Source organism: Pyrus communis, chromosome 12 (assembly GCF_963583255.1).
Source record: "Pyrus communis chromosome 12, drPyrComm1.1, whole genome shotgun sequence".
Taxonomy (NCBI): domain Eukaryota; kingdom Viridiplantae; phylum Streptophyta; class Magnoliopsida; order Rosales; family Rosaceae; genus Pyrus; species Pyrus communis.
In genome coordinates, this window is record NC_084814.1 from 17,852,911 (window position 1) to 17,880,535 (window position 27,625).

Consider the following 27,625-nt stretch of genomic DNA (forward strand, 5'->3'; position numbering starts at 1 on the left):
ACTGATCGTGATTTGACTGACCTAAGCTTTCGGCTTTGGGTGCTGAGAAGAACTAGGGTTTTGGCAATTATTCAACATCCTCTGGCTAGCACAAAACCTAGAAGATCTTGCAGCAGGTTTACCAAATGGACCTAAATGCATAGTGATTAGTGAGTGTAAGGAAGCCATCTCAAGAAGGCATATATTTTATTCAACTAAAGCTATCATCTACATTCAACCAAAATACAATCTAATTTTGTAAGGATTTAAAATAAGATGAATCTAGTTAAAAACCTTGACTGTAAATGATTGATAGCTTTAGTTGAATAAACTCAAGAGCAATTACTTTTTGATATTTGGTTACAGAAATGATTATTTTTTAATAATGACGATATATTGATTTATATTGAGGACACAACGATGACATAACAAGCACACAACAATGACATAACACCTGGTCATTTCTATAACCAAATGTAAAAAAGATAAACATTCCTGCTAATTTACATTATTTTAGATTCTTCCGACAAGATTGAAAGGAGTTTTTCAAATTGCAGTCCTATGACATAAAGGTTCATTGAAACGGTCTACTGCCATTTTTTTCTTTCTAAAATTAACTATGTGGATTTAAACTTCGAGACTATAGCAATCAATCCTATATCTTTTTCTAGGTTTTGCATTTGTATACAAGTACAAGTTTCAAAGTGATCTGGGGATTAATACAAGAGACACAAAAACCACTATATCAATTCACAACAACCGCCTCTCAAAGATCCGAATTTGACTGCTACAAAAGTTCTCTTTCATAGAACGGGAAAACGAACAAAACCACAAAAATTCTTCTCACCAAATGAAAAGAGAGAAGGAGCGACACAACCGGGGGATCAAGATGTTTAGAAGATACAAGAAACATGGAAGGAAAGAGAGGGAAGAGATCAAGAGTCAGCGGGGAAGAATTTTATGAATAATGTAATCGTCGAAAATCATTTCCTTTTATTTTAGCAAAGATATATGAATTCAATCTTATTTATATTCATTTTTATGAAGAGAAATGTTAAGGAGACTGTTTTAAAAGTGGGACTCTCTGTCACTTCATGTTTTTGTCACAATGTTTTATAATATTGATATGAAATTGACGTTAAATTATAAGATGATACAAAATCCATGAAGAGTCTTATTTTAAGAGAATTTCCTTAGTATGTATCTTCTACGAAACTCTGGCTCTTGTGTATAGCCATCATTAATCGATTGATTAATTATGTGTTGCTGCCTTTTACTTTTCTATAAATGTCACTCTCTAACTAATAGTTTAATTATAATTAAGCAGAAAAAGAAAGTTCAAATTAGAAACAGAAAAAAGATAGATTCCAAGATACATGAATTAATTGGGTTTTTAAAATTTTGTGTGATTCCAACCACTAGCTGCTGCAACTTGCTAGAGACTATAAGCCCTTGTCAATCATTCACTCGAAATAAAAATTCCAATCAAGTGAGAAGTTGCTTCTGAGTCTCAATGTGTGGACCGTATTAGTACCCCAATTATAATCTAATTAACCATGGCTTTAGGCCGACATTAAAGTTATAACTAGTAAATCCACTTGCTTGGTGCTGATTACTGTTCTCTGATGGCTGATGAATCAGTGAATAATGCGATCCAAGACAATTAGGAGAGTTGGTAAACCCTAACTATATTTAGCTAGGGTTTGTTAGTTGTTATTAGGCGGAGAATATTTAATCTTTTTTTCCTGGTTTTGAAAGTTCACACTTTTAAGTCCTTTGATGCTGAAGCATCATAAGCTTTAGTGTAATAGAGTATATAATCCTTTGTTTAATAACCAATTAATAAACAATAAGAATATGCCTTTACAAGATCCTCATTTTTCTTCAACGATTCTATGCGATTGTATATCTCATCTGACTTTCAAGACTCGTTTGGGAGTGCTTTTAAAATAATTGGAAACGCTTTTGGTAAAATTGGTGAAATTAATTTTGGATTCCAAAAGCACTTTAAGCGTCTGCAGAAGAAAACATTTTCAGTCATTTTTACCAAAAGCGTTTTCAGTCATTTTAAAAAGCACTTCCAAACGAGTCATCGATCTTTTTATGTGTGCGTGTGTGTGTGTGTGTGCATATATATATGCATATTTTTGTTAGGCTTTTTAGCCAAAATGATCCCTGAGATTTGCATAACACTTCACTTTGGTCCCTGAGATTGTCCACCATCAATGTCCTTCCATGCAAAATTATGTTAAATAAAGATCAAAATGACAAATATACCCTCAATTAATAAGCAATGGGCCAAAATGATTTGACAAAAATTAAGGGTATTTTAGTCATTGTATTCTTATTTAATGGAGATTTTTCAAGAAAGAACTAAAATGATTGATGGTGGACAAACTTAGGGATCAGTTCTATTGATTTCAAATCTCAAGGACCAAAGTGAGGAGTTACGCAAATATCAGAGATCATTTTGAATAAAAAGCCTTTTGGTTAAGATGTCTCCTCTTTCCATACACCAAATGTGAAGTATACATGAACTAGTTAGTTTACTGTCAAATGTGTAAGTATTATATGTAAGATGGTATATATATGAGATTTGGACGAGCAAGAAACCACAAAACATTAGATTGAAGGATTTGAAATGACGTAGATACTGTTTGAGCCCAAAATAATATTATTGGGCCGAGCTTAGGTTTGTTGTCAGTCCAGTACTCTTCCAGAAGTATTATGGGCTGTCCAGCCGCCATAGTCAGCCCAATCAGGTTAGCCGAGTCTTATTGTGAGAAGGATTTGATTTGGATAAAGGCAAAGAGGTCGAATCCTGGTATAACAAGGGGTCTCAAAGCTGAAGATGCTGGGAATTAGGAATTGAATCTGGTTCATTATAGAGCTTAGTTCAGCAACCTATTGGAACTAGGATTGTCCGAATCATAATCAGATTGGGATAAGGAATTCTAGTTTGATTACGTCTTTGGTTCGGCTAGGAGTAGATTCACTGCTATAAATAAAGGAGGGAGTGCATCATTCAAACCCTCTCCAACTTAACACACAAACTGCCCTGCGCAAATTCTCGCTCTACATGAAACCTCTCAACAACCTTGAGATTTTTATTTTCTTTTTCCGCCAACACATCTTCAGTTTGGATAAACAGTTCTGTGAGGGCAACCGGCGGCATCTTCAGTTTGGATAAACAGCACTGGAGCCGTAAAATCAGCCGATCGAGGAGCACCTTCAGTTTGGATAAACAACATTGCTTCGAGGCCGACTGGTTACCTATCCAAGCCTCGGTCAACAAGGATTTTCGAATCCTTGTTGGTAAAGGTCATCTCATCAACCTTCTCGGCGAAGTGAGGTGTTACCAGGTTACTATGTTCGGCACATTGAAAGCTAAATTTGATATTTAAACTTCGCAGAACTAGCAGCCTTGTCTTCAAGCTCTATAACCCGAAGGCCGAGACGTGTTCCTTCCTCGGCCGCAGTCGCAAGATCAAGAAGTCAGCAGCGCGCCCAACGCCACTTCGACATATTTTACTCCCCAGCCAAGCTCGCCCGAAGAGTTGGCACTCCCCATACATAACCGAATGACGTAGTTAGCTCATTAGTTATTCAGCTTGTGCGTCACATAAGCTTGGTAGTTTTTAGGGTCAACAGATACACAAAAGAGGTTTGTAAATGACTACTTGAAAAGAGCAGTCATTTCAAATATCTCTCTATGATATTTTGCATTACTTATGTAACTACTTCAACCTAAATCTCTTGGTACTTGAACATCCTCTGTCTGAACAACCCAAGAGCATAGAAATGGCAAAGAGAGAAAAAACTGAGTTTTGAAGCAGAAAAGAGGCTGCTTCTAGATGTACACTACTTCTCTATATTTAAGTCACTTAGTACTACAATCTTATGGTATTCCTTTTAACGTATAAGTGAGAGGATTTAGGTTCAGTTCTCGTCAAAGTCGATTTTAACCATATTATTTCTAACCCAATATGAGATTTAACTCACTCTCTCATTCCTTTAGTGTAGATAATAAGGTCTTTTTAGAAAAAGAAACACTATATTTAAAACATAATTGAAATAAAAAGGCATTTTGATTTAGACCCAGTTAACTCACCGTATTTTAGGAAAAATCTAGATTAATTGTTTTAGTAATTAATGTCTATTGAAGTTATTATTGTAGGATTGACTTTTTTTTTTTTTTTTTTTTTTTTGACGAATTTGCTATAGATAATAAGGAAAATTATTTTAAAAATCTTGATTAAATGCATTATTTGATCCACCTTTTGGATTTTGAAAACTTGCATTGCCGCCATAAGAACAATTTGTTAGCCATAAAGCCTATTGCTGAGGTAGAATAAAATGCCTGTTTAAAAGTTAAAAAAACAACTTAATACTACTATCTAGTATTATTTCTCTTTACTTGTAAGTGTATGGTTTTAGAATCAATTCTTGTCAAATGCGAATTCTAACTAAATTAGTATGGTAAACCCATTGTGAGCTTTAGCCTACTCTCCCAACCCAACCCATAGTATAGATAATATATTTTTTTTAGTACAACGATATATTTTACCTTAAGGAGAGGGGGAGTTCAGCTAAGCCACACAATGGGCAACCTAATTTGGTATTGAATTCGCCATCTATGAGATTCAAACCTAAGACCTCTCACTTACAAGTGAAGAGAAATATCATTAGACTGTAGTACTAAGTGACCATAGTATAAATAATATTGAATGTATTACAAAAAAAATGGACACTTAGGCATTATCAATTGAAACCTTATAAATAGGTAAATAAATCCTATCCACATCATCTCTGCAATAGATACCAAAACCTATATATCCACATTATACATTTTTTAACCAGTAAACTTTATTTATACATTTGGTATCAAACTCATCAAGATTATCTACACATTCGTTATCAAACACATCCACATTACAACTATATAAGATTCAAATATAATAAATTTTACATAAACATTAATTTATTTCACATAAATAACATTAAATTAGAAAAATGATGGTTGACAAAAAAATAAATTGCAGAGGGGTAAAATAGGCATGAAATGAAATGATAAATGGGAACGCTATTAATTAACCTCATCATCTCACTTTGGTAAGTTTTTAATATAAAAATGAGTAATGTTAGGTAAATTAAATTTAAAACTATGTAATGTGTCATTAATAGAAAATAAGTATGGTAATCATCACTTAAGTGATAATCCAATCATCAACAATCACGTTATATACTTTACAAAATATAGTTTAAATTGATGATTTCCCTAACATTATCCTAAAAATATTTAAATAGTTTATAAGTTTTTCCTAAAATATTGGTGGAGCAAAAAATAATCCAAAAAATTATGTAGGTGACACGTGAACTTTTAGGTGAAAATGACAAGATTATCCTGGAGGCACACCGGGATTCTCACGCGCATGCAACAGACAATAACAGCTCATTCAAGGAAGAGTCCAAGGTGATCAATATGGTCTTATTGATTTCATTCAAAAAGTAACTCCAAAAAAATCCTATTTAATTTAGGAATAATTGTCATGTTAATTACATGATATCTTTCAGTTATTCATCCAATTACACCATATATAACGGGCCACTCTCCACCAATAGGGCTGACCACCCTTCTATAAATACCCATTTTATCCCACTAAAATGCTAAGTCATTTGCTACTTACAAACTCACAAACTCCTACCACACATTCTTTTTAGAATTCTAAGCCAAAGCCCCCTCTCCCCCATTTATCGTGGGCACGTGAGATTTTTAACTTTAATCTTAAATGTTATTATTTTGTAGGTACATTTTCGTCAAAGGAAAAGATGGAAAAAATTTGCATTCATAATATTCTAATATAATTAGGTTGACATCTACTTTTCTACAAAATAAATCCTCACAAATTCATATAATTGGCCATTTCTCTATGGGACCTTTGTTGATTTTGTTTTTACGCAAACGCGCGTGTTATTAATTAAAATAGTAACAGTGGAGGAGGATAACCAAATGGGCAAGACCAGATGACCCTACGAACCTCAATGTTAATGGCAGAGGAATTTTATTTGATGATTTTTGTATTTTTATTAAAAATAGAACGACCCATAAAATGTGCCCATTAGTCATTTCCCACAATCTGAAAATGCTGCCAAAAACCAATTTTCAAAACCAGACATAAACAAGACCAATTTTTATTTTTAATATTTTATTCTTTAAACAAGGAAATAATATAAACCTCGAATCTAATGGGAGCTTGTAACTAATTAAGCAGGATATTAAAGCGACTGATTATATCGAGAATAAGTCAAAGTCGGTTAATGATCTGTTGTCCTCATGCAAAGTCAAATTAAACACATCCTACACATCGGATTAGTAAGGCAACCCCACTTCTAATAAGAGAAATGCTAAAAACCTCTACGCTAACCATTGTATTTGAATCTTTTTACTTCTTCCAATATTTGTCAGTTACATAAAAAACAAGAACTTAATATGACACGTCTCAGTCTCATTTCTTCAAATCCAAATAAAAGGTTAGTGGTGCTAGCACTCCCACTCCCAATAAATGAGTAAAAATTCGGGAAACTAATAAAAATAATTTGAAAATTTTAAGTTTTAATGAAAATAACAAAATAAAGAATAAAATGAATAGTACCAAGATTGACTTTTTAGTGTAAAAATATGATTTTTCGTTAAAGTAAACAGTACCGTAAGTTTTTCGTTAAAATTCCCTAAAAATTCATCTTAACGAAACAAAGAAAGGACATAAACATAAAAGGTGGATGATATTACAACAATTAAAAAAGAATCCCTACTAAATTTTCTTAATTAAAAAAATGTATATATTAGCCTGCAGAGTGTTTATTTACTGAGCAGTTGGCTTCGTTCTATGTTTGTCATCGATCTTTACTTTGACCAGGACTTGGTCAAATACAGCACAATTTACAGACGGTTGAACGACTAATTATGTTTCATCTTCGGTCATACTGTTGGTAGGTAAGCTAACATTTAACATTAAACTCTTGACTTAATATATTATTATATGCAACAAAATATAATGTTACTTTATTTCCTCCACAAGCACGCCCACAAATGGACAAGTTTAGGCGACAAATTTTAATTAGAGGCTTAATTGGATTACACGCAAGTTCTTTGTTTTCGTAACTCATTTTTTACGTCTAGCGCAAGAGGTTAGCATCTGAAATTTTGTTTTGACTTTTCCTTTTCACAGCATAGGTTGTATAAAGAAAACACCTTTAATTAACACCAAAAACATTATAAGGCTGAGGAAAATGTTTTGGGAAATGATTTTCACATTTCCTTTTTTTTTTTTCACTATGCACACCTTTTTTTATTTACGTCTCTTAATTCTCTTTTTATTTATTTAATTCAATGATCATAAATAAATATAAATACGTAGCTAGACAAAAATATGTTGAAAATTTGAAAATTACTTCTCAGTATTCTTCATGTACATGCTCATTAGATCCTATGTCAGCATCATGAAACTGATGGTAGATTTCCATAAGATCTCAACTTTGTATTTGATCCAAAAATGTCATAATCCAAGACATGTCTTCTGTTTGTCATGGCACTAAAAGTCGAAGGAAAAAAATATATTCTATGAAACAATTTATTTGTAATATGGTAGGCCATTATAGTAAATTAGTGCTTGAGCTCTCTACATTTTTACATGATTAATTTTGATATGAACCTTCTAAATTATTTTCCCATTTGACACTCTGCTAAAATGGATGGCTTTATTTATTTTTTTTTTTTTTTTTGAGGAATTACAAAGGGGGTCTCAGCCTATTTTCGGTTTTTACAAATCACCCATCAAGAGGGAATGCTAACAGCGAAACTCGAATTTAAGTCTTGGTCTAGCGAAGAAAACACTCCTTACCAACTCAACCAACCCTCGTTGACGGATGGCTTGGTTTTTCAATTGTCTAGGAAGGTTATCAAAAGTCTAAAGTAGTCTAATGATATTGTGCAATGTAGTTATCCATGTATCCTAATTGAAGCACCTAATTGATTGCCTATAGGCTTGTGATTGACCAATCAGAGCTAAGTAACATGGAATTTGACTTGATTAGTGATAAATAATCATGGTTAACCAATCTCATAGAACTAAATATGACTTGCTTTGCATTCTCTTGAAGCAGTTACTTAATAGGAATCTTGTGTGCGTAGTTAAACAAGTACATGTTTTAGTTTAAACATAAACAAAATTATGGTGTTTCTGCTTTATACACGCGTGCTTATGCTTTTTAAAGAAGACTGTATATTGTGGGAAGAGCATTTGATATGTTGTATCATTTTCGTTTTGGAATCAAACTAATAGTAAGTGATTAATTTTAGTTTGACAAAATAATAATAAGATAACTGAATTTAGAGGCTCTTCGCAAATGTGCGTGAAAAAAAAAATAGAGAGAGATGGAAAATGGGTTGGATTCGGTATGAACACAAAATATACTTCTAACCTAGGCACAAGCGCAAAATAACATGCATGAAGCACAAACACAAGAAGAACTCGATTAGACACCAATCGCTTAATATTGCATTTTAATTCATTAAAAGTATAGAGTTATTCATATTGTTAAAAAGTTTAGATACTGTAACACGTTTTTAAAAATATAATCTAGCAAATTGAGCTACAAATCCATTACCAGATTTTGAGAAATTTAATTTAGCAAAACAATTAAGTAATTGAATAATTTAAAATAGCATCTAATAATGCATTAGATATTCAAGTCAAATCTCACTTGAGAACTTAGCCTATTTATCTAACAACAATGTTTGGCTACTTAAGGATGAGTAGGAACTCTTATTCAAAATTTTTTGTGTTCGAACCACAGAGTTTCACTAATGATCAGAATCGTTAATATTATGAATCATTTTGTAAATACCATCTCTACAAAGATGAATTAAATGGAAGATCGTTTAATCAATCTATTGTAGCAAATATATAGACAGGTTCGCAATACTTTTACCATTTCCTTTCATTTGTTTTTATACAATTTGATGATTAAAAAACTTTAGTTTTAATTAATTTTTTGCTGAGTAATTTGTAATATAAATAGTTCCAATTACCAACACGAAGTTCTATGAATCAGTAACAAATAATTTTGAGTAGAAACTCTTACTCATCCTTTGAGTAGTTAAGTATTGTTCTTTATCTAAAACCCTTGTTACTTAATATTCATCAACTTTGTAAATCATATTGATGATTGCTTGATAGAGACGCATGATAACGGGGTGGTGAGGTCCCCAAATCTGTGTTCTAAGTGTCAAACGGTAAATTTCAAGAAAACCAAAAACCAAAAAGAAAAAAACACTTCATACAAATGTGCAGTTAATTTTAAGCTTTTTGAATTAGTGAGAAATTTCAATGTGAATGTTTGATTACGCAACTCTTATATTAGGTGGGACCAACATAGAGTCCAAGTTTTTTTTTTTTTTTTTTGACCAAATGATATTATCTATATTAAGGGGGAGATGATGAGTTTAACCTTACAATGAATTAGCAATAATGTGGTTCAAATTCGCTTTTGGCGAGAATCAAACATAAAACCTTTCAATTACAAGTGAAGAGGAATATCACTAAACCATAGTACTAAGTGGCGACCAACATAGACTCAATTAGAATAAAAAATACATGTTGATTTACCTTTGTTGTAGCTTTTGAGTTATATTTTACTCAACAACTTCACGTAATGACCCATTCCAGAAAAAGGGGCAGCGAGTACACAATCGATAAGTAGATATGGTCTGACCTCACACAACAAATACATATTTAACGAAGTAGATTCGGCATGCCCCATACAGGATCGATCTTCTAGCCTAGCACCAAGGTGATTTTTTTTTCTTTCAAAGAATTCATATTTTTACGATAAGTGCCCTATAAATGATATGATCGAGCGCCTTTATCCAAGTTTGTCAGGTTTCTATCCTCAAATTTAAAAGTCTAAACTCAAAACCTGTGTGGTTGTGGAGACCAAAAATCCAATTTACCTTTCTCTATCACCTCTTTGTTTAAAGAAATATATGCTTACATGGAGGCAATTCCAGGGTAGCTGTCCACCCACAAACTCAAAATGTTGCAATTTGCCCCATGATTGTCCTCACATGGATTCCAACCAAAAACAAGTTTTCTTTAATGTTTACAAGGTATTACCTAAAACAAACCTTAATTGCATTTCTTTTATAATTAGTTTAAATTTTTGTAGGGTACCCTACCCCACATGGGATTTCAACCTCAAAACAATTTTTTTTTTTTTTTAACAAACAATACTATCTATATTAAGGGCTATATTAAGGGGGCGGAGGAAGTGAGTTAAACCTTACAATGGGCTAGCCATAATAATATGGTTCAAATTCACCTTTAATGATAATCGAACCTGATACCTCTCACTTACAAGTGAAAAAAAATACAACTAAACCGTAGTACTAAGTGGTACCTCAAAACAATTTTTTAGATGATGCTATATCAACACACATTTTCTTAATTTCTGTCATTTAGCATTCTTCAATTCATTTGATATGAGAGCCAAAAGTTGGAAAATATTAATATTCTTCAATTCATTTGATATGAGAGCCAAAAGTTAGATAGAACATGTGAAAGGTAAAAAAGGGTGAGTGAATAACGTTAATTTTTTCTTTGGTTTTCCAAAACCAAAGTCATTGATTTCATTTTTTGGGCAGGCGTGAATGCAGCCAAGGAACACCAACCAAATTGGTCTCCACATGGGGTGTGCCTCTACAATACCACAAACCCCACCAATCTTGCTACTTTCTCTTTCTTGTAAACAAAAAGATTTATTAAGGTAGAAATATACATAAAATAATGTATTACTTTCTCTTCTGAAGCACATTTAATTTAATAGTGAGTTATTTTCTTCTTTTCATTTAAATAATTTTTGTCCGTAGTCTTCAGTGACAAGAGCATTCCAGGTTTGAAGGGCTGTGGTGGCCCTGGTGGGGGCAAATACACCGCATGTTCCTTTCGAAACCGTAACAGTGGATCAACATGCAGCTACATCTCTTAGGACGTCATCACGATTGGATGCAGGAGCAAACCACTCTCAGATTTTATCCAAGCCATGATAAAGTTGGCATGGAACACTAATCAAATTAGATGATTTAGTTATGCGCATGATGATGAGTAACTGATCGCCGCCGTTTGGATCTAATATGTTGTGGTCCTCGTTATCCTCTTCCTTAACCTAAATCTCAAATTTCTCTGACTTTCTTCCTCTCTCCATTTTGACCCCAAACAAAAGTCATCTTCAAAGCTCAAAAACACAATGAAAGAAATTATAGTAAAAACGTCAGATTGGGGCCCTAAATCGACCGAAAAACCTTGAAATTCATAAGTATACCACTAAACTTTTCTGCATGAAAAAAAAATGTCAAGATGAGCCTAGAACTATTCTGGTTCCTTCATGACTCTGCCTCTGATCATGCATAATTTTAAACTTGGAATAATAAATATGTGATGAGTAATATAACCCCATGAACATTGTAGTTTGTGGATTTTGTTATTTACTCAATAACCTAAATCATTTTTGTATGAATGTACGCTTGATATTAAGGGTGTTGAGGTAGTAGGATTTTGAGAGAAAATGAAGAGTGTTTCTGGGTTTTCTTTTTGTATTTTTATTTTCCAATTGATTTGTAAAACATAACACAAAAGAAGTAATTCCCCCCAATTTAACAAAATATTATGTTATTGTAAAAACACATCCAATAATTAGCACAAAGATAGTACAATTAACATAATAAGAGGACAGGTGTCGAACGATAAAGTTAAGTATAAGAAAATCGAAGTGTTTGGGGCCTAATTATGCAAAGCCATATATTAGAGAAAAAGAATAGGTACAGCCAAACACACACATAACCAAATTGTGATTGGTTTGTCCTTACTCTCATCCACGTTCTCTAATTAAAAAAGGATTAACAAAAGTAATTAAAGACCCTAATTCACTTTGCTTCTGCACTTATCCACAGCACTAATGCTGTTTTAACTTTTATTCGTATTAAACAAAACCAAAAATGCTGACCAGAATTCACATTGCTTTCATCAAAATGTTGTTATGCATTGCAGCCTTGCAGCCACCACCAAAACGACAAATTATAATGCAAATTTTAATCCAAAAGGCAGAATTTGCATACAAGCTTAACTGTCATTTTTAAATTTATTCAAATTGACATTACTATCCTAAATAACATTCAAGAGAGAGACGGTTGAACCAATATGTAGTAAGTAGATGAATAGGGTGATGGTTTAAATCCGAGATACAGTGAATTAATTAATAACTCCCTATACATCAAAGTAGTCCACCGATTACAATGATCATAGTTATGGTCCAGTGGTGAACCATAATTTATTCGAGCGGGTGAAATTTAAAAGGGTAAAAAGTTCCAATAAAATGTAGACAAGCAAATCCTAACGACATGTTTACACATCTAGTCGGGTAATACTGCAATTAGTACATACCAAACACAACTACAAATAATGACCACCTTGAACCAAAAGAACAAGACCATGAAAGCCATAAAAAACAAAGAGACAACACAAGACTAAATTCATTAGACTGAAAAGGGTACCCAGAGACTGAAAAAAAAATAGAGGGAAATAAAATGCTAAAATGCAGACGAAGGAGCCACTGACATGCCCTTGGAGCACTTGGGAAGCTGGAAATTTATTAATACGAGAAGCAGCTCAGTTGGCAGCTCCACATACAACTCATTTTCTTTGAATACAAGCTCCCTCTCCACCTCATTTCTCTTCCTCTCATCCAATCCGTAAACACATGCAAGCTCCTGATCAACTCTACCAAATAAAATAAATAAATAAAAATAAATAAAAAAATAAATAAAAAAACCTCTTTTTAAAAAAATGAAAAAACAAACAAAATTCAACAAGCAGAAAAAGCAGAAAGATTCAATATTTGGAGAGAAAAGGGAAAAATTGGAAAACGGGGATGGTGCGTTTTGATAAACTCATCATGGTTGATGATGTTCTTGAAGACTAGGAGAGATCTCAGCACAATCACAGAAATCTATGGGAAAGGAGAGATAACATCATGGTGTTGTGGGGGTGGAAAAAGTAAAAACCGAAACCATTCCGTGTAAGTTCAGAGGAATCAAAAAGGTAAATTCTTGCTCTTAGGTCAATTTCCAACTGCCACAGATACGACCGCACCTCTTTCCTCCTATGTGGCTTTCGGTTATGGTTGTTTACTACAAAAAGTGTGTGCAGCATAATGATGGTCTCTTTTCTTCTTACACTGTTTGATTAATATAATCCTTTTTCTTATACGACCTTTGCGAAAAGGTAATCACACTTGGCAGTTGGCGGCATCACCAAAGATTATATAGTCTAATTAATTATTTTCGCTCGCAATTAGAAGCCCCATTATTTGTAGGGGTTTCTTAATCTCTCTGTCACATATGCGCACAATCACATACACTTGCACGCGCCTCGCTTTTCTTGCGCGCCCCTCACTTTCTTGTTGCTACATTTTACCTTCGCTCATCCACACATATTTAACTTCGAACTTCAAACTTGAAAAGTTATTTTTTGACTTGTAAAAAATTGCCAATTTATCTTCTGCACTTTAATTTTAGTTAATTACTCTTTTGAACTTATAAAATTAGTCAATTACTCTCTTACCGTTAGATTTTCTAACTTTCCTTCCAATACTCCGCCAAATGTTTTCCACATGAACAATTTTTTAGGGTAAAAAAGTTATTTGTTCCTCCACTAAGTACTGATTTGGTATCAAGGTGTTTTTATAAAAAGTGGGTATCAAAAAAAGCTGAGCTCAAAAAGGTGTTTGGTAAACACTTAAAAACGGCTTATTTTCACAGTTTTGGGTGAAAAAAAGATGAAAACGTGAAGAAGAAAAAAAGGATCTTATTCTCACAACACAACAGAAGAAGTTTTTTTTCAAAACACAACAATACCAAACCAGCCCTAAAACCCAACCCTATTTGTTTTCTTTGCATTCTCATCTCCTTTCTCCATAGCGACTCTCATGATCACAACTCTTGCAAAGCTTGACGAAGATGAAGAAGAAGACACAGAAGAAAGAGCTGATGGCGGATATGTTGTGAATGCCTCGTACGTATTGGCGCCATCATTGGGGGACGACAGAGGAGAGGGTGTGTCGTTCATGGATGGGATTAGGGAGAAGGTTGAAGGCTGATAAGGTGCGGGCATCAAAGGTGACGGCCAAACATTGAGAAGGAGGTTATGGCAGCAGATGAGATAAATTTGAAAGTGGTGACGGCTACAATGCCATTTCTAATTCTTGTTTTAGTATACAAATGGACAATTTTGTTGATACATTATAAATAATTGATGTAGTACTAAAAAATAGATGCACATTATAATTCGAGTGAAATTATAATATAATGATTCACGTGATGGTGCGACCACACTAAAAAATAACTCGGGTTATGGATGAGTGGGAGGAAGAGGATGAGTGTTTTCATTTTCATTACTTTGTTTCAAATGTATGAGGTAAAATAAATAACATATCCGATTTAGTAAACCACATATTTATAATTGCCTTTTACTTGTGTGCAGTGGCGGATCCAGGATTTCAAGATCGGGGGGTCCCAAGATAAAAGATTCAAAAAAAAAAAATTAGACTAATTTGGTTCCATATCACTATTTTTTATTGAATTTGGTTTATTGAATAATCAAAATTAATCAACCACGTCAAGTGGCCAATGGTAAGGGTGCGGATTTAGGCTCTCAAAATACAAAAAACAGGGAGGTCCCGAGTTCGAAACTCCAAGCTGATGAGTCTGTTTGACTGTGGCCAGGCTTTCATTATATACATTTCAATCAACTTATGATTAAAGTTTGAATTTGACTACCATACTTACAACTATTTAATACTATCACTATTGAATGGTCATATATACAATAATGACATCAAAAAGGAATATCTAACTATAAGATGATGACAGTAGTAATTAATGTAGTCGGTCCATATTTGACATCATACAATAAGTTTGTGTCATTGTACAAAAAAAATACACACACACACACATATATATCATTGAGCAACTATCAAATCTCCAGCACATATCTAGATTTTAGCTGGAAAATCGAGACCTCCCGTATAGAAAAAACCTTTAGTACAAAACCCCATTACCAGTACCAAGTTGAGAGAAAGATGAGAGAGGAGAGAGGAGAGAGGAGAGAGAGAGAGAGAGAGTCATAGATCTGATGATTCGGAAGAACAAGTTTGAAAAGGTTAGAAATTTTTTTCTGTTTTTCCAGACTTTCAGAGAGAGTGAACATTAAAATATTTAGTAAAACGAATTTGAAGCTGCTGGTAAATTTGACAATAAGTTTTTTTGCTGTCATTTCATGTCATGTTACATAGAATTTGGTATTTCGATGGAAACAATAGTGGCTGTCTTTTTCTTACTGTTATAACTTATATGGACAATTTAACATCTCTTTTAAAAATGCTCTAAATCACGCTCTAGTAGTCAAAACGTCTAATCAGAAGTAAACCTTAATTGATATCAGTTCGTATCTCCAGAAAAACTCATCATGAATACGAGAAATTTTTCCAAGTGCCAGGAACACCATGACACATGGTGTTCCCTCACCCATTAGGATTTAATTTTATTTATTTATTGAAATATAAAATTAAAGGATATCCAAGATGTCAAATCCTAATGTGTGAGGGAAGACCATGTGTCATGGTGTTCCCGGCACTTGGAAAAATTTCTCCATGAATACGAGCGTATATTGAACTACGTACGTTAACTTGAAAAGAGTGATTAAAGACGGGCATATATTTGATGGCAACTGCTCCTCTTATTATGGAGTCGGTTACTATCAGTTTCCTAAGAGGTTTTAACCCCCTCTCAATTCAAAATGAGTTCAATTATTTTTTCTCCATAATATTTTATTAGAATTAAATATATTTAGTCCAACACTAATATCAGTTCAATTACTTACATATCTTCTTCTTTTTTTTTTTTTTTTTTTCCGGTCAATTACTTACATATCAAAAACATATATACCAAATTTATTTTAATCTCACTCAGATTAAAAGTAGAACTCTTACCCATAATTTTTTTTTTAATACAAATGCACGTAATATTTAACCACTTGGTTGCATTGTAGGGAGACTAAAATTTTAAACTGCATTTGCAACCAAATGAGATGGATCCAATCAGAAATAAACACGTTAATCAACATTTAAGCAATAATCAAACCATCAGCATCCACATCATTTGGTTTATAAAATTTGGTCTCCTTAACATTATCCATTAATTAATATATATGGTATGATCAATAAAATGTCCTACCCACAGAAAAAGAAGGAAGCTTAGCACTATATTATGCATGATATTAAAAAAGATTAGATTAATAAACTAATTAATTATTAAGATAAAGCATATAAAAATGAGGTGTGTGGAAGACATCTTGGATAATAATTTGATTAAAATCATATTCATATATTCATATATGATAAGATATATTATGGTAGTGGGGACAGAGAGTTGCTTAAGTTGTTAAAAGATGCAAAGTAGGGAGAGGAGGACTACTTAGACTAGTAATTAACTTGTTAAATAAAGGTGGGTTTAAACAAATATTTTTACATCCTTTTCATTGTTCTTCCCCGAGAGGGGAGAGGTAAAGCAAACCCTAATCTGACGTGGCATGCATGTTTTCTCATCGTCTTTTTTCACAGTTTACTGTGATTATCAAGCTTGATGGCTGCTGCTTTTTGTATTTTTAATATAAAGATTTCAATATTTAAATTCTTTCCTTGCTAAACAAATAGTAATCAAGTCTTGATACAAAAAGCAAATACTAAACAAGTGAGAACTTTTAGTTTCAGTGGTAATTAAGGAGCATATTTTATTATTTCTTAGTTTCCTTTCTCTAATAAAATCATATAAAAAAATAAAAATAAAAACTTTGGCAGTGATCGCTCCCTACTACATTTGGTGATATATACCGTACGTTCGTTATAAAATATGTCATGTGAAGAGCCTCCTACTATTTGACATATTGAGCGACACGTACCATCTAGTTAAAATATGTCACGTAAGCACAAATTTTTATTTATAATTTTTTTTTTTTAAATATGACGTGTTTTTATTGAACAACACTTATTACTCAACATTCTATCGGGCACATCACCAAGTTTTTCTTGAGCAAAATGATACCAACATAGGTGTAGCCTCCTTTAAAAATAAATAACCAAATTTTTATCTCGTCATGATTAAAAACTATTTGAATAATGTTAGACATACTAAATTTATGTACTAAACTTATAAAATTTCTATTCAAATTGAAATTTGATTAATAATTATGGGATGTGATATCCATACACCCCATTTTACTTCTCACACACCTTTTTAATTTTCGACCGTCAGATCGGATTAATTGAAGAAGATCAACGGATAGAAATTATCAAAGGGTATGTAATAAGTAAATGGGGTGTGTGGATAGCACACCCCATAATTATAATAAAAGTTTGTATCATGTGGAATGTGATACATAATTTGGTGGACAAATCATGTTTCTCTAGCATTACCCAGATAAATTGTTATCCAATTAAATACTTTCATACAAAATGGCTCATTACTTAAGAGAGTGGCATGACTAACCATGTGCTCATACTTCTCTATTGGAATATTTCTCCAGACAGAGATCTCCCACATCACTTTTCCCAAGTTAAATGATACCCTGCATGAAAGAAACTTAAGTACAACCATTTCTATGGTCCAATTTCAACTCTACAGTAAAATGCAGTTTTATTGATCAATGTAAATTTAGTTTTGCATTCAAAACTGTAAGGGCCTGTTTGTAGGTTGATTGAGATATATTATGACCATTAAAACGGACTTGAGTCTAATTTATTGTTTGTCATGTTAAAATGTGAGACAGACAAGATTGAATGAGTGAGTTATCTAATCTATTCTTATATATGGGTTACAAATCTTGTCTTATATGTCCCTGATAATCCAATTCTATCCTAAATGCGCAATCCAACACAACCCGCGAAAGGGCCTTAAATGCCTACCTGGTAGTCCGGTTGGAATAAGTTGTGACCAATTAAAATTGACTTCAATAAAGTCCATCAATCAATTGTTTGTTGTGTCAAAATATGAAATGAATAGACTGAACATTATGAATTACAACTTCTGTCTTATATGTCCCTGCTAATCCAATAATATCCTAGAGATTCAATTTCATCCAACCCACGAAGCAAAAAAGTTACCACATCATCATTGCTAGATAGGAGATAAAGATTACGTGGAAGTTAAAATAAGAAAGGTAAATAACATGTCGCCATGGGACCCTAGAGGTTCACCTCCGCTGACGTGCGTGACCAAGAACCACCAAACCGCTCACAGATTGTCTGGGGAAAAGAAAAGGTGATAAAAACCGACCAAGACCAAGATCCAAATGCTCACCCACGTGTTTCGGCGAGTGCCACCCTCGTTACCGAGTGCCATGTAACGTAATTATCAAACCAAAGATTCAAAAATTAAGGATGGGAGATAAATCCACTCTATGTCAACCATGAGTTGGTGATTTAGTGGTAAATGACAGATTACAAAGCTTCCTTAAAAATAAAAAATGAAGATCTCAGGTTTGAAACACGTTGATGGTATAGAAGCCAAACTTGTGGCCAGGAGAGGTTAAAATACATCTGTGAATCTTCCCAACACTCGAAAAGAATGGATAATCGTAACTTACCACCCGTTGAGACCTTTAAAAATAAAAATAAAAATAAATCCCCCCTACTGGTTTATAAAATTTTTACTACCATTTTTACTGTTTTGTAAAATTACATCAAAGGACCTAGAAACATCTGCTGACCCACGCTCGCGTCACCGGGGAGGCCTACGCCGTCATGGCTCTTGAGTGTGTCCCCGCCGACATCTGATCCTGGGGCGGCATCGCTCGAATGTCCAACCCCTAGCTCATCAAGGAAATCAATCGTTCCGTCACCATCCCCGTCATGGCCAAAGCCTGCATCGGCCATTTTGTCAAGGACCAAATCCTTGAAGCCATCGGCATGGACTATGTCGATGAGAACGAGATCCTCACCCTCCCGGTCGGCACCGGAAACATCTTCGAGGAGGTTCGACTTGTACGACACGTGATGGGGGAACATCGGGGTTTTGAGGAACATGGACGATGAGGAGGTGTTTGTGTACTCGAAGAGAATCGCGGGGCCGTACGATGTCATGATGCAGATGAAGCAGTTCGAGAGGCTGCCAGTGGTGCATTTTGTTGCCGACGGTGTGGCGACTTCTACATACGCTGATGATGCAGTTGGGGTGGAAGAAAAAAAGGATTTAGATATTTGAGGTCATTTTAGAAATAATTAGGATGAATTAATAGGATTTTAGTTTTTTAATTTTTTTTATGGTTGGTGTAGAAATTGGACAATGGGTAAGTCTAGTAATAAAAAAAATAAAAAAAAAAATTAACAAAAACAAAAAAGAAATTAAAAAGAAATTAAAATTCCAACCCCAATATTCTGCCGGGTTAACTCGAGCCAACCCTGTTGCCTACTTCGAAGCAGACAACGAAAGGAACGGCGACAAACAGCTCCGTTACACCAAACCACACGCATCCCGAAGCGCCGTTCGCATCAACGAATTAAAATTTAAAACCAGCCGTTACGAAACGCCGTCGTGTTTCTGCTCCTTTACACCCCGCAGGACCCCACCTTTCCGTTACGCGCTGCTCCTGTCCGTTAACCCACCCCTCCGGTTACTCTCTAACTACGGTTAGTTCAGTCACACAGAAGGGAGGGGAGAGAGAGAGAGGGTCAGACGTCAGAGTTAAAGCGAACACAAAGTCGCGTATAAGAAGACGCGCGCATAGCGGTTTGTGGATTCTCTCTGTAACTGCGTTTCCTCGACGTGGATTCCCGAGAGAGAGAGAGAGAGAGAGAGAGAGAGAGAGAGAGCGAGAGTGTTTTTAGAGAGAGAAAGAGAGGGAGCGAGGAGGAAGAAAAGCGGTTTTGCGAGCAGAGAAGGCGGTATTGTAACGGTTTGTTGGTTTCGGCGAAACGGTTTTTATCGATCAGCGATTGTTACACGAAGGGTGTGTGAAGCGATAAAAAGTGGAAGCTTTGTGTGATTAAAATCGTATTAACGGCTGATTAAGGAGTCATTATTGGTGCTATTATTGTGCTCAAGTATAAGTATACATTCAGCTCAGCGTTGTCTGCGTAGACCGAGAAAGAGACAGACAGAGACAGAGAGAGGTAGAGAGAGAAAGGGGAGAGAGAGAATCAGAATCGTCTGAGCTTTTGTTGGGGCAAGTTTGAAATTTTTTGACTCGGGAGGGTTCGAGTTCAACGATGGCGAATCGGGAAGGTGAATATCCGTTGATTTTCTCTCTCATTTTCTCAGACTTTCTCGGATTTTCCCGGAAAATTAACGTTTTTTCTTCCCCTTTTTGTTTGGGGGTTCTGTTTTGCAGGCGGCGATCTGTATCCGGAGCTATGGAAGGCCTGCGCGGGCCCACTCGTCGATGTGCCTCGCGTCAACGAGAGAGTCCTCTACTTTCCACAGGGCCACATGGAACAAGTGAGTTTTCCATCTTCCTTTTTTATTTTTATTTTTTTTCTAATTTTTGTTTTTCTGCATATGGAATTGTTATCCTTTCGTCGAAATTGAATTTTTTTTTTTGCTATTTTTGGGGATTATTTTTTAGTTGGAGGCGTCAACGCCAACAAATCAGGAACTGAATCAAGGGATTCCGCAGTTCAATCTTCCCTCGAAGATTCTTTGCCGCGTCGTTAACGTTAACCTACTGGTATTTCCTCTTTGTTTTCTCTAATTTGTGTTTGGTTGCTGAGAAAACGAGGGATTGGAATTAGAAAACTTTTGTTGATTCCTGCAAAATGATAAGTGAGATCAGTTGGATCTGTTGGTTGAGTTCATCTTCAGCTGATTAGGAGGTCCCAATGATTGGAAAGTCTTCAACTTTAAAATCTGTCGAATATATGTCTTCAATTTGCTGGGTTTTCTCAGTAACCAAACAAGTTTGGAATAATTTGTGAAATTATTTGTTTGGAAATATCTTACCTTGAGTTGTCTGCAATATTAGGCTGAGCAGGAAACAGATGAGGTTTATGCACAGATTACTTTAATTCCAGATGTAAATGTAAGATTCAAATGAGCTGCTTCTTCCTGATTAACTTTTCTCTGTCCGAGCATTATTTCGTTGTCATTGTTAATGTTATATGTTTATATGTTTAGCAAACGGAGCCTACTAGTCCTGATCCATGCCTTACTGAACCTCAAAGACCTGCAGTTCACTCATTCTGCAAAGTTTTAACTGCCTCTGATACAAGCACCCATGGCGGGTTTTCTGTTCTTCGGAAACATGCCACTGAATGCCTTCCTCCACTGGTATATACTCTCTCTGTTCTAGCTTTTGTTTTGACTGTTCTTTCTAGGTCTCATTATTTCTTTGATTTGATTTGCATGTCTGTACTTCTTCACCATGTGTGTATTCTTTTTCAGGACATGACCCAGGCAACCCCAACTCAGGAATTGGTTGCCAAGGATCTTCATGGTTACGAGTGGCGATTTAAGCATATTTTCAGAGGTGACGTATTTCATTTGCTCTGCACTTTTGCAGTTGTCCCACCAAATGTGTGATTTGATTTCATAATTATTAGAAAGAGCTCATGAGTTGGACAGCTAATCCTATAAGGAAAATTCAGACATGTCAATTAACCATATCAATCGTTGCTCACAGTTCCTCTATCTGTGATTAACTGAACAGGTCAACCACGGAGGCACTTGCTTACAACAGGGTGGAGTACTTTTGTCACCTCCAAGAGATTAAGTGCTGGAGATTCCTTTGTATTTCTCAGGTATACATATTCATTTGTTCTCACCCCTTCATTCCTGTTGTCTCTTTATTAGTTGTCCACTAAATTTAACAGTGTAACTGCCTGGAAAATTGAATTTTCCCGTATGATATATGGGGCATATGTTTTTCGATCAAACAGTCACTAATCTGTTGAAATTTGGTTTCTTAGAGGGGTCAACGGGGAGTTACGTGTTGGAGTTAGACGTCTTGCTCGTCAACAGAGCAGCATGCCATCATCTGTGATCTCGAGTCAAAGCATGCATGTAGGGGTGCTTGCAACTGCATCTCATGCACTTGCAACCCAAACTCTTTTTGTCGTCTATTATAAACCAAGGTATGTTGTATTATGTTAACCAGATGAATTTAAAATGATCTATACGTCGAATCATTTAACACATGATTTCTCATATTCTATCTTGATTTCCTTTTGAAATGTCCAGGACTAGTCAGTTCATTATTGGTTTGAACAAGTATTTGGAGGCTGTCAACAATAAGTTTTCAGTCGGAATTAGATTCAAAATGAGGTTCGAGGGGGAGGATGTTCCTGAGAGAAGGTAGAAGTCAAATTCAGCAGTGCTATAGTGTGTTTACCGGCAATAAATTTGTTTATGGGCTTTCTAATGTATTCTTGTTCTATGTTCTTTAATTTTTCCAGGTTTTCAGGCACAATTGTTGGTCTTGAAGATATATCTCCTCACTGGGCAGATTCAAAATGGCGATCACTTAAAGTAAACTCTTTGTACCGGTTTCCTTTTCTTTTTCTTGTCGTCTTGTTCCTTTCTCCTTTCCTCCCCCTTGTCCTTGTATTGGACCTTAAATGTTCCGACATAAATTTGCTCTTGTGAAATATCTTCCAAGGTTCACTGGGACGAATCTGCATCCATTCCAAGGCCTGACAAGGTATCGCCTTGGGAGATAGAACCTTTTGTGGCGTCTGTACCTCCAAGCCTTCCTCAACCAGCTGTGGTGAAGAACAAAAGGCCTCGACCACCCACTGAAATCCCAGCTCTTGGTAGGAACCTTTTACCTTTTGTTTCCCAGTAACCAACTAAACAGCAACACCGGCCCCGTTTTTTCCATTTGCCTTGGATTGGTTTTTTTTAGTTCCGAGTGTTCTAAATTCTAACTTACCTTGTGTGGATATTAGATGCAATGAGTTCAACAGCGTCAGCTATGTGGAATTCTGGGCTGTCACAGTCCCATGACAAGTCACCACTGAGTGTCTCTGCTGAAGGCAAAAGAAGTGAAAGTCATGTTGGATGGCAACACCAACAGGCAGATGTGATCAGCAACAACTCTGTTCCAAGGACTCAGACTGATGCGGGATGGTTCTCTTCTCAGGCAGGTGGTTCTCCGCACATGTTTCAGGAAACAATGGAGGATAGTAAAAGTGTTTCTGCTTGGCCTGTTTTCTCTGGATATTCGACTCCAAACTCATCAAAGCTGAAAAATGACTCAATGTTTGACCATGTTGAAAAAGAGAAGAAAACTGAGACAGCTACTAGTTGTCGAATTTTTGGAATAGACTTTACAAATCATTCTACAAGCTCCCCTGCCATGGAGAAGGTACCTCTGCAACCAATCAGTGGATCTACTGGAACCCCTGAAGGACGTGTTAGTAACATGTTAGCAGCCGAGTCAGACCAGAAATCTGACCTTTCAAAGACTTCTAAAGAAGGCAAACCTGGACAGCTGCAAGTATCACCGAAGGAAACACAGAGCAAACATAGTTGCTCTACGTCCGCCAGAAGTCGCACCAAGGTGCTCAAAGTATAATTATTTTATATTATTTCTGCCTCTGAAGTGTGATATTTGTGTTATAGATTATGATGATTTGTGGTGTTTGTACATTCCAAAAGGTTCAAATGCAGGGGATAGCTGTTGGCCGAGCAGTGGACTTGACGACATTGGAAGGATATGATCAGCTTATAGATGAACTGGAGGAGATGTTTGACATCAAGGGACAGATTCGCCACAGTAACATGTGGCAAATTGTCTTTACTGATAATGAAGGAGATATGATGCTTATGGGTGATGACCCGTGGTCGTAAGTATACTTTATTGCAAAAAATATATCACACAAACGTGTTGTGTTTGGATTTTCCTAACATGTTTCCTTGTTTAGTTATGAAACCTTTGCGTCGTTTTCTTTGCAGGGAATTCTGTGACATGGTGAAAAGAATCTTTATATGTTCAAGTCAAGACATGAAGAAAATTAGCGCCGGCTGCAAACTTCCAATGTCGTCACAAGAAGTTGAAGGGGGACCGTTAATAAGCTCGGACTAACATCGAACAGGTTGTTGATTTTTTAGTTACCGCTTTGGTTTCGTTGATTTTCGGGTCACGTCGTTTGTTTGTTTGTGGATGGAGGGAGGGAGGGAGGGAGGGAGGGAAGACTTGATTTTTGGGCAGGAGGAGGAAGAAAATTGAAGTTGGAAGAAGGGACATCGGCTAATTGATAGCTCGTTTTTTAGAGCTAGCTAGACAACATTTGACTGGAAACTGAAAAAGATGTAATGGCAATTGTGTAATTGTAATGTGTTTGGTAGTGGGTAGGATTAGGAGTCTGTGAATATTTAAAGGCAATTTGTGGTGGGTCGGAGGAGGAGTCGGGTGTTTTGAGGGTTTTGGTGGGTTTTTAGGGTATTTTGCTTCATGTGATGCTGTTGTAAATATATGTGTACTTTGGCAGTGTAATATTTTGGTGGTTAGTGTGTGACAGTATGCAGTATGCAGTATGCAATCTCGTGTTGCTGGATTAGTTAATTAATTAATATAATTAGGCTTTGAATGGTTTTTAATAATCCTTTGCTAATTTGTTTTAATCCCTCAAAATTTGTGCATATGTCGCTTCTTGTGGGTGGGATGGGTTGTTAACTCTCTTGTTCCCTTGCCATGTTTTTTATGTTTTTTTATTTTTTATTTATTTTAAGATTAGCCCTTAGTGGAGACGGCTTTGTTGTTGTTGTAGATGTTAAATTAGCCACGGACGGAATTGTTGTAGATGTTAAATTAGCCACGGACGGAATTTAAACTCACGATATCAAGTAAGATCTCAACATTTTCTTACCACTGTGATAAAAGGCTACTTGTCCTTTGTCATGAGCTTGGTTTGGACTATATGAGCGGATTGGATTACCAACCTTCAATCTGCCCAAACCAACTGATTGAATTCAATTGAATTTTGTGAATGGCAAGTTAGATACAGACTAATCAATCGAATTTAATTTTGATCGGTTGTTAATCACAATTTTGAACGCGACGTGATTGGATCTGATAGACACATCCAATTGAGTTAATTCAGTCTAGTTGTTTGGTCGTAATATCCAACCCAACCCAAACTAGTTATTTTATTTTTCGAATTAACCCAACCCAACCCAATCCAATCTAGTTTCTTCATGGCTTTGTCTTTCCAAAGGTTTTTCAAGTCGATTCTTGAAACTGCTATATTTAGAGGACTAAAACACTTTCTAGGGCATTGAATTTTTGTCGGGCAATTAGCCACAAATGTTTCGACATTTGGTTGCACTTTTCGTTACTTTCTAAAAATTACTTTTTTGATCGAATTTGCCTGTAAAAAGTTCATATTACACTTAATTAATCAGGAAGAGATAAAAAATGAAGCGACGCACTAACGACTTCTAACAACATGCTCCCATTTTGATGTTGCACCATCACTCAAACAACACAACCACACTAGCACCACAACTATACTCCCAGTAATTTTAAAAACAACCAAAAAGTCATTTTAAAGAACCTCATTTAACCAAAAAAGACTTGTATTTCAATTTTATTTAAACCAAAATTCTTAGGATTTTGAACTACCACTCCAACGACAATCTGAAAATGCTACAATGACACTCCAATACTCCCTCTTTTATAATTCTAAACAATACAACCACAGAACAATCTAATGGTGCCACGACACTCCAACCATAATCCCCCTTTAATTAATTTGAACCAATACAATCACAATATTAATCTGATGAAGCCACAACAATCCACCCCCTATTATGATTTTGAAACAACACAAGCATAACAACAATCTGATGATGCCCCAACGTTACTCCGGCAATACGCCTTCCATTGTCTGATATCAAACCACCACAATCACAACAATTCATTCAAGGAACCCTCTCCTTATTCATTCTCCAACCACCACTATCAAATTTCAAATCCGAAAAATTGAAGAATGGATTTGAGAGGTGGGGCAATCCAAATTTCAAATTAGATGTTCTTCGCCGCTCACAATTTGATTAGTCAAGGCGGAGCAACTATAAAATGGATCTGACAGTGTCGTTAGGTGCCATTAGGGCGTTATTGTGTTTTTGGTGGTTTATGATGAATGAAGGACATGTTGATCAATAAAAAGATCAATGAAGGATAATATGGACTTTTCACAGGTAGAATTGATCAAGATAACAATTTTTAGAAAATTTAATCAAAAGTGTAACTAAATGTCAAAACATTTCTATTGTAGCTAATTGCCCATTTTTATTTAACACTTACATCTAGTAAACCGGGTGACTTTATTAGATTTGATAGGAATTAGATTCATATTTTGATATATTACAAGTGATCATCCAATCTAACCCAATGCAGTACCAAATCAATCTGATCGGCTTGGTTTAGGTTAAGATCAATTAGTAAATTAGTCAATTACAATTGTAAATTTGAATACGGTTGTATGTAATCATCCATTCTAATTCGACAAGCATGCCTAGTATTCTAACAACATAACATATAATTCAATGGTTATGCATGTCACTAACATGCATGCAAAATATGTCTTTTACCCTGAGTAGTTTTTATTTTTTATTTTTACAAACGATAGTGTTAGTGGGTTAAACTATTAGTGGTTAAGGGGAGGGGGGTCAGCGGAGATTAAACATGCACCAGAGTACATAAACATCATTACTGCCGATCACTGCAGTAAAGCGTCATTTGTTTCTGAGTAAATTTTATTGTAGAGTAGCAAAGACAAGGACATCATAGACCAATTAATGCCAAACCTAATTTATGTCTCTAGAGAAAAAAAAATAGGACATCGCCTCACCATTTCAAAGCTGGTACCCTTTGTAAGCTTCCATACATATTGCTAAGTTATTATATCTTCCATGATACGTTATACGTAGTACTAAATGCTACGAGCATTGGATGACCTAAATTGATTTGAATTATTGTCTCGTAAATCCAAGCCATCTATTGCTCATAGCACCAAAGTGAAACCCAAATAAATTAGTTGATTAACTTACTCTGTATTCTGTAATTACTGCAAATTAGCTTCGAGTTTCAGCTACCATCACCAATGCTCCAATAGATTGCAGTGTGAGGGATGGAAGTCTATATTCTGTCATCTTGACAGGGCAGCATTTTATGGGGATATCCTTCCCAATCAAACTCCTTGATATGTTGAATCAAAACAAACGATGGGTCATGGGCCTCCTTGATGTGGCTTTCTCTAAATACAGTCCAATTATATTTGGCAAGCAAGATATGGGCCTTTTGAAGGGCCTTGCTTATGCTCACTCTGGGTTTTGGCCCATTTGGTCAATTCCAATCACTGTATATGCTTTCCTCCCCCGCTACTAGCTCTTCTCAAGGGAATTATCATCTTTCCAAAGGTAACATGCCATTTCAATCATTTTTCAAGATAATATTTATTAAATTACCAAACTGTCTAACTTCTAAATAAACATATTATCATCTACATACATACTTAAATAGAATTTTTTTTATTAATTAGT

The 27,625-nt window shown here is 35.2% G+C and overlaps 1 protein-coding gene across 1 annotated transcript; it reads left to right on the forward strand.

The window, feature by feature from the left end:
• Positions 1-19,890: 19,890 nt before the first annotated feature.
• LOC137710375 (auxin response factor 9-like) lies at positions 19,891-24,735 on the forward strand. Its single transcript, XM_068449333.1, has 14 exons — positions 19,891-20,368; positions 20,475-20,581; positions 20,709-20,810; positions 21,105-21,161; positions 21,257-21,409; positions 21,524-21,608; positions 21,789-21,879; positions 22,048-22,212; positions 22,319-22,432; positions 22,534-22,606; positions 22,737-22,890; positions 23,026-23,639; positions 23,738-23,925; positions 24,035-24,735. Exons 1-14 carry the CDS (start codon positions 20,353-20,355, stop codon positions 24,162-24,164), a joined length of 2,049 nt encoding a protein of 682 aa, XP_068305434.1. The 5' UTR covers positions 19,891-20,352; the 3' UTR covers positions 24,165-24,735.
• The last annotated feature ends 2,890 nt before the right edge of the window (positions 24,736-27,625 follow it).